The sequence below is a fragment of the Nelumbo lutea genome, chromosome 6 (genome assembly GCF_056320005.1).
Source record: "Nelumbo lutea isolate HS-2025 chromosome 6, American lotus-T2T, whole genome shotgun sequence".
Lineage (NCBI taxonomy): Eukaryota > Viridiplantae > Streptophyta > Magnoliopsida > Proteales > Nelumbonaceae > Nelumbo > Nelumbo lutea.
Genome location: NC_142689.1, coordinates 17,260,133 through 17,271,415, shown reverse-complemented (window position 1 = coordinate 17,271,415; position 11,283 = coordinate 17,260,133). Strand labels below are relative to the sequence as shown.

Here is an 11,283-nt window from a genome sequence, read left to right as displayed (position 1 = left end):
CCAACCGATTGGTCACCAACCAAAGAAAGCGAAAATGCCCTTAGCAGCAACCTCTCTCGATGTGTGGTCAGCGATTCTTTAGATATTTTTTTTATTTTTCCAAAAATAACCTCACAGAATTGGGGTTTTGACACATTCTGTCCCATTTCTTTTCGTCTCATCGAACTCTGCTGCTAGCGGTCGAGCATCCTTCACGAACGGCGAGCAGCGGCCATCACTTTAAGCAGTTTTTCTTCGGCCTCTTCCTCGCTACAGGTATCACATGCGCCACAATCTGGCGCTTCTTCCCTTTAAATTCTTCTTTCGGAGTAGTCTAGGGCTTCTGTTGGAGTTTGGTTGAAGCAAGTGTAAGCTTTGTCTTATAGTTGTCGTCCATCTTCTTGTTGAGAAAGAGGGGATTGTATGCTCCTGGTTTCATAATTATTTAGGTTTGACACATTCACTCTCGTTCCCATTCCATGAACTAGACGCAGTGCTTGATTCAAAAATCGATTATGCTTGGTATCTGCCATGCTCAAACGTAATTTCCACCTTGTCATGTCTCAGTTGCTTTCCTTCCTATCAAGAGAATGCTTGAAAGGTCCTAAAGTTCACTCTATTAAGAAGCTGATGTGTTAAAATTGCTCTACTTTGCAACATTAGCAGGCATCATCCCCTTACACTGTTTTACATCGGATTGAAAGCTTAGTCGGTGACCGGAAAAAAGGTTCCACATCTTTTTTTTTCTTCTTTTTTTTTTAAGAGGTTCTACATCTTTGCTTCATCCCCTTAATAAAAATTATTAAAATAAGAACACAATGAATGGTAGGATGCATGGTTGATGTGAATGGGGTGCATGGTCTGGATTGAATGGGACTGACCAATTTACCATTCTGTACTTCAGATGTATGGCCTGGATTGATTACATAATTCTTCTATGGATTAAGGGGTGCATGTAGTAAAGGCATTTAGAGAAGTTATCTAAAATACTTGAATATTACTACTGCGGTTGTATATTTGCTAACTTTCAAGTTCATTGCATATTTTGACAGGAGATCTGCTATACACTTTTGACTTTGTTTGGTAACTTGAGTTTGAAGTGCATCACTTGGATTTTTTTTTCTTTTGTTCCATGAACAAAGGAAATCTGTTATATTTGTTTTTTTGCAGCTTTGTCTTCTTTAGACTGTTTCTTAACGCTTCCAAATCTTGTTTTTTGTTGTTCCTTGATCTGTGATATCATGCTTTCCAAGTGAATGTTCTTAGACTAGTTGCTCTAGCTGTCCAAAATATAATTGTTCTGAATCTCTGATTAGATTTACCCGATAATGCACTAGCTGCATAAATAAACAGTTTTCTTGTTTTATTTGTTTAATATTTGGTCATCCTTTTCATTGGTGTTTAGTGTATATGCCTGCTATCTCTTTCTGTTAGTATTAATATGCCTCTTTAAATTCCTTCTTCCAATGTGATTCAGACAAGAGTCAGTAGGGCTAAAAATTAAACTCTTTGCAGATTGCTCATGATGGATGTCAATGGACTGAAATTTCAAATCATAACTCCTTTCACAATCTGTTAGTGCCTCATATAAATGTCCAATTGCGTGGGTTAAGCAACAGAAATTGATCCTTGTACAGAGCTGAATGAAGAATTTGTTCGTAAATAACTCAATACATATCTCTAGTTTGACTGCTGTTTTGATCATTGGAGTGTAGAGATTTGAAGCATTTTACTGCTAAGATTTGAAACACTCTACTTGGAAGGATAGTGGATGGATGCCACAGGCATCTTTGATTTGTAATATGGTTCAATACATCACTGTTATTGCTCTTTCTATGCTTGATTGTAGTAATTGCCCTTACATAGGGCAGGTATATCTAGTACTAGAATATTAAGGGCAGGTATATCTAGTACTAGAATATTATGATGTAAAGATGTTGCTATATCATTGGAAAATGCACTGGACATAATCTTCAATCACCATCCTTGTCATCATCTAAGCCTTGTCCCAACTATATGGGTTCAGCTAAATGAATTCTGTTTGGCATTCAGTTCTACTTGGTGCCACATCCATTGTTAAACCAAGGATTCCTAATTAATTTCTTCATACTTCAACCTATGCCCTTTTTGGTATGCTTGTAGCTCTTCTAGCCCCTTCAACTTGTAAGATATCAATTATTCTTACTGATGTTGTTGGTGGCCTTCTCTACATTTTGTTGAAACCATCTTAATTTTCTTACCCTCATTTTATCACCTATTGGAACTACTCCTAGGTTCCTTTGAATGAATTTATTTTTTGATCCTTTGCTTTCTAATTTCCCCACTTATCCATCTCAACATTCACATTTCTACAACACTCATTTTTGGATATGTTGTTTCTTGACTACCCAACACTATGCTCTGTACAAGTACACATTGCTGGCCTTGTAACTGTTTTATAAAATTTTTCTTTTAGCCTAAATTGTATTCTCCCATGACATAGGACTTTGGATGTACCTCTCCATTTTTCCCATCGTACCCTAATTCTATGTGTGACAGCCTCCTCAATCTCCCCCTTGTCATGGATTATCAAACTAAGGCAATGGAAGAAGCCACATTGATCCTAAGTTTGGTGGCGACGAGATTTGATCCCAATTCTCTGCTACAACAAGCAAGAGAAATTACCAACTGAGCCAGCATCAGTTGGTAAGACTACCTTGATTTCAATTCTTATTATTAAATTTACATTGCATATATTATGTTTTAGTCCAATTTGTTTTAAAACCTAATGTTTCTAAGGTATTTGTTCTTAAATCTGATTTTGCATATAATCCAAATGCACACAACCTGCACCATGGGACCACATCCTGAATATGTTTATCCAATTCAATCACCATCCTCATGTTGACCCTTAATGGTAGTTTATCTATACTAAGTGCTGAATTTTGGATAGTTGCCTTGGCTCCATGTCAAAATAACCATTAAAAAATTTTAGTTTATTTTTTTCCTCAGAGTTTTAAAAGGCATGGGAGGTGTATGCCTAGAGGTGTGCCTCCAGGCGAGGCACCCCCAAAATGCCCTGAGGCATATGCCTCAAGTGCAAGAGGTGTATGCCTTGTATGCCTTTTCGCCTCATGCACCTCATGCACACATCATACAAAAAGACAAAAAAAGAAAAGGGAAAGAAAAAGAGATAAAAGAAAGAAAAGGAAAGGAAAGGGAAAGGAAGGAAAGAGAAGGGAAAAGAAAGTTTGGGCTGGGGGCTTCGCCCCCAAACCCCCCAACACCTTTTCAATGCAGCCCTTTTTTTTTGTATTAGGTATGCATCTTCATTCTTCTTAATGTAAGACATCTTTCATAAAAAAAAAAAGAAAAAAGAAAAGACGAGTTCCTCCTCATCCCCCTCCTCTTAAGGAGGCTTAATCTCCTTGTGTTCGGGAGGCTTACGGCTCTTACATTTTGAACCATGCCTCAACCTCATGGCTCTAGGTAGTGGAGGTTTATGCCTTGTACCTCTCTCCCCTCTTCGCTTGTGCCACCCAACTAATAGCGATATATTAATTTCTAATTTGTTCACGGACCTTACGTAAAACTCACAAACTATTTCTGAAGAAAGTATGATGTGTAAATGGGGGTAAAGTTGCCATTATTGGAAATTTATTAATTAGGGATGCTGCAATAATTCCTTGTAAGTTGCAAAAGAAAAGACCAACTTGGTCCTTGTCCCCTAATTGGCGCTTTCTGTGTAAGTTGAATGGTGAGATTGCCTACCATCTCTAAATCTCCTATCCTTTCATTTGCTGTATTTGGGAGTGGTTTTGTTCTCTTTTTGGTTATAGGTGGAACCCCCTTGTCAGTTTGTATGGGTTGTTTTGCCCATCTATCCTGAGGAGCACAAAAAAGAATGGGTAGAATTTAGTGGAGATGTACAAGAGCAGTGGTGCTTGGATAGTTAGGGAAGAGAGGGACACTAGAATTTTTGGGAAAAAAGAAAAGAGTAAGGAGACAGTTATTGAACTTGTAACCCTAATAGTTGCACATTGGGTGAAGAAACTAACCTCAGACTTTACAGTGGTCAATTTCTTTAAGAATTGAGGGGCAATAGCTAACTCTTCCTCTAGAAAGCAAAAACTTCTTGAGGTCTGGTCACCCCCAGTTGCCCAATTGGTGGTTGGATGAAATTAAACTTTGATGGTAGCAGTTTAGACAATCCTGGGCCCTCAGGAATCGGAGTTATTCTAAGGAATGAAAGGTAGTAATATTTGTGCATTGTATTTAGGTCCGATAGAATGGGGTGATTCAGTCAGAGCAGAGCTTATGGTAGCAATTTTTGGGGTACAAAAATCTAAAGGGATGGGGATTGTAAGGTTGGTTATTGAAGGGGATTTGAAGATAGTAGTGGGGTGGCTGAAAAAAGGTAAGGGGGTGGGTTGGCATTATTGAAATGAATCAGATATTTAAAGTGGATTTCAAGGGCATTGAACATTCAAATAAGATGGGTAAGAAGGCCAGCTAATTATTTGGCAGATGGTTTGGCTAAGCAAGGTGTTCATAAACGACAAATGTATTCAGTTCAATTGTAACAGGGTGATGGGGTGTTTGTTGCTGTAATGCGTTTCTCTGTTTTCACAACCTCTTGTTGTAACTTTTTCTAATTTAAGTTATTAATAAAACTTTCTGTGTTTCTGAACAAAAAAAAAAAACCAGTATATATATGAGAGACTGGGGTTGATGGGATAACTTTCTTTGATCCCATGATTTCCTCTCCTTTTCTCTCCATCTATCTATTTTCTACCCTATTTCTTCCTCTTTTTATCTTTTGTACCTGCTACAGATCAAATTGCTGGACTACAAATATTTTTATGATGATAATGCTGGTTGTTGCTCTTCAGTTTGTGGAGGAAAAATTGCCGGAGAAATTAGAGAGAGTTAAATGTATTTTGTTTGAAAGTACTGATTGTAAGGCATGTGCATGCATGCGGTATTTATAGTAGTCAGTAAAGATAAAGAGGTCCACATTATATATATTTTTCTGTGGAATACGGAAGTGAGATATTTTCTAGCATTCCGACTCCATTGTTAAGAATTAGGTTCATTTAGTTCTCTCTTTCTCCCTCCCTCCCTCCCTATCTGTGAATCTAGAGGATTCATCTGAATTAGCATTTAGTCAAGACATTTTGTATCTTCATTTGACATTTTTTTGAGTCGTTTGAAAATAAACTACTCTCCATTTAAAACCACCAAAATAAGTTCCAAAATAACTAGAGCTCCTTCATACAAAATTCTTTGAACATCTTAATCGACATCTTCATCGTTAATCGAGGGGGCAAGTTGGACTTGAATGTTGCTCGGATACATGAACACTCAAATGTTGCTTGGATACATGAACACCCGGACCTTCGATCCCATAGATCTAGGGGGCAAGTTGGACTTGAACTTGGCTTGGACAATTCCGCTGTTACCATGCGACCTGGTAACCTTTCCCCAAATGTATTGATAGTGAGTTCCGTTCTTCTTGACCTTGCCCTTGTAAATGTAGGCCAACTGCTTGCTGCAGTACCATGCGACCTCCTCCTTGGTGTTCACACCCTCAATCTGAATCAGTGACATGTTTGGGTACTGATTGGATTTCGACCTCTTGTATCCAAGGGTGGTTCTTCTCACATTCACATAGAGTCTGATTTGCTCCCCTTGGTGTCCCTTCACCATTTTCGTTGAGAGTTCTTCACACAAGTGGTGGAACTAAGAAGTAAGAACCTGCGAAGGGAAAGTTATCTTCATTTGACATGTTCATTTTCCTCAATTTACATATGTTCAGGACTGTTTTTTTTTTTTTTGACTTGTAATTGGTTGGTCTGTACTTAATCTGATCAATTGGGCCAGAGTTATAATATTAATGGATTAGGAGTTATTTGAGTTGGGAAGTCTCACTGCGCTTCCTTTTTGTTTGTGTTCTGTGTGAATTCCCTGCTCAATACCTGGCTATAGCAATGGTAAGATAAGTTATCGGTACTTTTTTTTGGTGGCAATAATTAAGGCAATTGGAATTGTAAATAATAAAGTGGATAGAAATATATGCAAGAAAGTATAGATGAAACCAAGCAAGGCCAAACAGTGGACAAGCTGAGAGCTCAGGTACTGGAATCTCTCCTATAGGGTCAAGGTCAAATAATGTGGAAAGGAATGTGGGAAACTCTTTAAGGGAGGTCAGACCTACTTTGACTATGGAAAAGGAAAAGATCACTTGGTTGGGGTTTCCTGGAGTATTATGTTAAATGGGTGGATTCCTTGGTTATACAGAGAGGATGGAAAATGTGTCAGGTTTGGATTCAGTTCTCTGGTTACCATGTGTGGAAACAAACTAACTGAGAGCAATCACTCTTATTGTAAAGCTCTTGTTTTTTTTTTGTTTTTTTTTTTTTTTGATGATTTGGTGGTCCACTCTTATTTGTAAAGCTTTACAAATAAGAGAGGAAGGAAGGAAAATGTCAGGTTTGGTAGGGCAAGTCTTCTTTCGTAGATGAATTCTGGAGCTTTACAATATTTTCTCAAACAAAGAGGCATGTTTATTTATTTCATAGGTATCAGATCTTGGGACAGATCCAAGATTTGGATAAAGAAGTACAATAATTGAAAAGTTGAGATGATTTGTTCTGGAGAGGAGATAGATCTTAATGAGGGGGTGATTATTCAGTTTGGACATTCCAGCTAAATCAACTTGGAAGTCACTCGTCTTTCTAAAATATTTTCCTTTATCTGGAGTTCTGTTGTGGATAGAATTCTTACCATGATCACCTTCTGGTAGGGAAGATGGGTTCCCTTTTTTTTTTCTCCTCCCTAGAAGCTGTGTTGGAGTTCTGAAGGGTGTTTTCATTATGCATTTGAACCATGGATCATAAGAGTGAGAAATGTGTGAATCTTTTGTGCATGACCCCTTTTTCAGTCTGTTGGTGCAGTTGGAAAGAATGGAAATCACCCATTGTTTACGATAAGACTACATTGTTAGAAGAACTGTAACAGAGAGTGGTTGATTTTGAGTATGCAATGGGAATCTACCTTGGGGAATTTAAGGATATATAGACATCTAAATTGTTTTATGATTGGGATTCCATTATAATTGATGCCACGGAAGTGCAAATGCATTGACTGATGGTCTAGCTAGGAAAGGGGTAAACAGAGACACTATATTTTGTGCTGTTTTGTAATCACTGCATGGTCAGATGTTTTTTGGGTAGCTGGGAGTTAAGAATTTTTAGCTCCCTCCCTTGTAATTCTGATTTTGTATATCATTAATAAAGTTTCACTGTTATTGATCAAAAAATAAAAAATAAAAATTCAGCCTTAACCCCAAATATTTCAGATCAGCTACACAAATCTTGTCTTGTCATTGTGAATCAAGAGTCATTCTTTATGTTTCTCAGATAATTTCTTACCTTTTCAACCCATTGTTTCTTTGGTTTTCCCCTTGTTCTTTTAGACCCTTCTACTTGCACCAATTCACTCTGTTGCAGTCATTTGTCATCTAAACACATGGTTAAACTATCTTGGTTGACTTTACCTCATCCTGCCCTCTACTGGAGCTACTCCCAAGTCCTCTTGAACATACTCATTTCTAAATTCTATAATTTCTAGTCTTGCCATTCATCCACCTCAACATCTTCATATCAGCTAATTGATTTTCTAGACATGTTATTTGTTCATTGTCTAGCATTTTCTTCTGAATTACATTGTTGGTCTTATAGTCATTTTATAAATTTTATTTTTATTTTCATTGTTAAGCATCAGTCAGACAGCACACCAGATGCATTCCTTCACTTCATCCACCATACCCTAATTCTAAGGACAGCCTTCTCTTCAATTTCTCTCTCATTATTGGTAGTTAATCCAAGTTAACGGAAGTGATCAATTTGGGATTTCTCCTTATCTTCAATCTTAATTGTCACAATTATTTCTACTAAAACTGCAAAACATGTTTTTGGTTTGGATGCTGGATGACTGTTGTTTAAATTTGGTTCTGTATAAACTGGTCCATAATCTATTGATACATACATGATATGATATCTTTTTTATTTCTATTTTGATAAAATGTTTTTACTTGAAAAAATTCTGATGATGTGTTTGTTTAGCAGCTTATGATTCTACTTTGAATTTGGGATGTTAAAACTTATGATTCTATATCAGGTATCTACAATAGAGAGAAACAAAAGTAGACATTGGGATGGCATCTGCATCAGTGCCACTATGCATTTCCAATCTATCATACAGTTCAAGAAGATGCAACCCAACGTTCTCCAAACCAAGCTCAGTAGTAAATGATAAACCCCTTGGTCTGTCTATTATCTTTAGAGTTAGCAAAAGCCATCAGAATTGTGAGACAAAGAAGTTGTCTCATAGGTTTGTTGTTTTAGCTATCACCAAAGATTCAGCAAAATCTAATGACTCAGAAGAGACAATTCCCTCCTGGGCTAAACCAGACTCAGATGTACCACCTCCTTGGGCCCAGGATGAAGGAAAAGAGATCGCTTCTCAACAATCCTTTGAGATCCCCTTCTATGTTTATTTGCTTGCCTCGACTATAACTGCAATAGCTGCGGTACTCTCTCCTTTCTTCCCTCACTTCCTTTTTCTTTTTGCTTTTTTTTTTTTAATTCTTAGAACTTGTGAAATAAATAGTTGAAATTGTTTTGAATTTCAATGCAGATTGGTTCTATTTTTGAGTATGTCAACCAGAAGCCTGTTTTTGGGTTGCTGAATTCAGATAGCGTGTTTTATGCACCCTTGCTTGGGTTCTTTGCCTTTACTGGTGTTCCAACTTCTGTAAGCTATTTGACCCTTCTTTTCCATGTTCTATCCTTTTCTTATAATATTACAACACCTGGAGTTTCAAGCAAGCAATAAGGCCTTGTTAATCTAATACAATTATATATGTTTTACATTTAAATTGATAAAAAATGTTTTACATTTATCAAGCCACTAATTTTAGCCTCTTGGAATGTGATAGGGCAAGAAAAGTAAACCAATTTGGTAAATCTATGCATTGGTTAGCTGCTCTCTTTGGACAACTATTAGATATATGGACCAAATTTTGGGTGCTCAGGATCACTGAATTGGAAGAAAATCAAATCTCTGCATATACTCTTAAGCTAATCCGTATTTTAAAGTCTAGCTCAACTATCAGAAGGCTAAGGGAGAGTTATACCATTTATAAATGTATAAGATTCATCAGATTTTAGCCCTTTATCTAATCCACATCTCTTATACAGGCATTCTTGTGGTTCAAAGCTGTTCAAGCTGCTAACAAGGCCGCCGAGGAACAAGACCGTAGAGATGGTTATTTCTAGAACATGGTTGCATGTTGCTGCATGAGCTGCTGTATTCAACCAATTGTAATTAGTATGTATATGCCCTTTGAAAAGAGGTTGTATAACCATTTTTCCATTGTATTTGGTGCCACTCTAGGTAATGTAGCATTAAGCCAGGAAAAATAATTCTCTCTCTCTTTCTCTCTCTCTTGTTTGCAACGGGAAAACTTGTATAAGATCGAGAGGAAAAAGTTTAGAGACTAGAGACCAGATAAAGTGTTAAGCTGATATAACCCCCAGCAATCCACTGTAAGCAAAGTACAACAGAAACCCCAGGCTGCGACCTGCGAGCTCTTGGCTGCTTCTGCCGAAGAATTTGCTCATCCCTAGATTGAAGGAATGGGCTGTTTGCTTTGGAAACCAAATCTAGCACCCCCACCCCCAAAAAGGTATAGATTTTAATTCCCTACTTTTAAAGGTATGCCCATCAAGTCCTAAACGTTACATAAACCCCCTTTTTTGTTACTTCATCAGCTCAAAACAAAAATAAAAGTTATATCATTTTTCCCCGTTATTACAAAGAATTTGTTTTTTTGTCGTTGTCAAAACCTAAATGGGTAAATGATTATTTAAATAAAATTAAAAAGGAAATATATTTTGGCCTTTGGAAGCATTGGTTTAAACATTGCCGGAAGGAACATCTGTGATGGTCATGGCGTCATTCTCAGCCTCTTCTATATCCCGGAGGAAAGAAGCAAAGGTCTTCTACGAGAACTCTTCCCACCAAATCTGGACAGATGCATAAAAAGGTCTGGTAATTTATCTCAATGAGGACAGGAGCGAAGGTGTAAGCAAAGGCAGTGTCTCCGATGGCCTGAAAGACCCTCCACATTTCCTCAGTTGCAGTGACCTCCAATCCAACTTCAACCCCTCTCAAACTAGTCCTTACATTACGGTTTCTCTCTGAAAAATGAAACCTATCCAAGAAAAATGAATAATCCTTTTTGGGTATCTATCCCAAGGTTCAAAGTATTTATATGTATCGCCCGATATATATTGTTTTGGGAGTTCCCCGATATGCCCCTACAGAGGGTGTATCAGGGTTCTGACCGATTCAGGGGGTGAAGGAGCCTTAAACCGTCCCCTGAACTGGTTTTGTAAAAAAAAAAAGTAAAAAAAAAAACATTATTGATATTGCACAATATGCCCCTACTGGTGTATCGGGCATATTGATATTTAGAACCTTGATCTATCCATCTTGTTTCAGAGTTTTATGAATCAGTTACTGAAAACTTACAACTTTGGCTACGAAGAGACCGATTCCTATTAGAGAATAAGAACATGACATAATAGCTGCTATGATGAATAGCCAAAGAGAGCTCGTGAAAATTGGATATTCGAGACAGAATTATTTGAATGCATGCAAAGATGATCATGAAGGGATAGTGTGATGTGTTGCATTGGCATGGTGGCTGTTCTTGTGGAAGCAGTTGGACATTTGAACTGCCCTAATTGAGAAAAGCAATACCAAATCAAAACCAGACATTATCTACAAACAATTAAAGCCAAAATTGAATGAAAAGAAGTTAAGAACAGCATTTAAAGCTTAGAAGGCATCGGATTAAATTACTTATATGCCATACTGATAGATGAGTGATGGTGTATCCGATGGTAGCCCCTACAAAGCTACTATATTGAGCTAATCCACCGAGCTGAATCATTATTCCTCATGAGAAAAAGGGAAAATTAGAAACCCCATTAGGATTCCAGACATTCAAGAAAGATCGGTTTATCAATGTTTTGAACTTGAATTCTGAAGGGTTTGTTTAATTTCTCTTAAAAATCTCACCTAGAATAGACTGGTTTCAGGAACCTTTTCTTTATTATTATTATTATTTTTTTTTTGTTTTAACCTAGTTTGGCTTTTCATGCATCCACGTATGTATAATTTCTCTTCCTGTAACAGGGTTAGGAGACCTGTAACAGTCAGCAAGTAGAACAGATGTGAACCAAGTGATGACAG

At 37.3% G+C, this 11,283-nt stretch overlaps 1 protein-coding gene and 1 pseudogene across 7 annotated transcripts; one reads left to right on the top strand and one right to left on the bottom strand.

Moving 5' to 3' along the window:
• LOC148847640 (uncharacterized) lies at positions 1 to 9,458 on the top strand. 7 transcript variants are annotated; one of them, XM_088948792.1, is made up of 6 exons: positions 183 to 255; positions 646 to 706; positions 8,140 to 8,551; positions 8,659 to 8,775; positions 8,960 to 8,998; positions 9,222 to 9,458. In XM_088948792.1, the coding sequence occupies exons 3-5, from the start codon at positions 8,177 to 8,179 to the stop codon at positions 8,984 to 8,986; spliced, it is 519 nt and encodes a 172-aa protein (XP_088804918.1). In that variant the 5' UTR covers positions 183 to 255; positions 646 to 706; positions 8,140 to 8,176; the 3' UTR covers positions 8,987 to 8,998; positions 9,222 to 9,458. The 7 variants fall into 7 exon arrangements, with proteins under 7 accessions (XP_088804912.1, XP_088804917.1, XP_088804914.1 ...); XM_088948791.1 differs by lacking the exon at positions 646 to 706 and having other exon boundaries at positions 114 to 255; XM_088948788.1 differs by lacking the exon at positions 8,960 to 8,998 and having other exon boundaries at positions 122 to 255; positions 547 to 706.
• Positions 5,323 to 5,667, bottom strand: LOC148847641 (large ribosomal subunit protein eL33w pseudogene; annotated as a pseudogene).
• Positions 9,459 to 11,283: the final 1,825 nt, after the last annotated feature.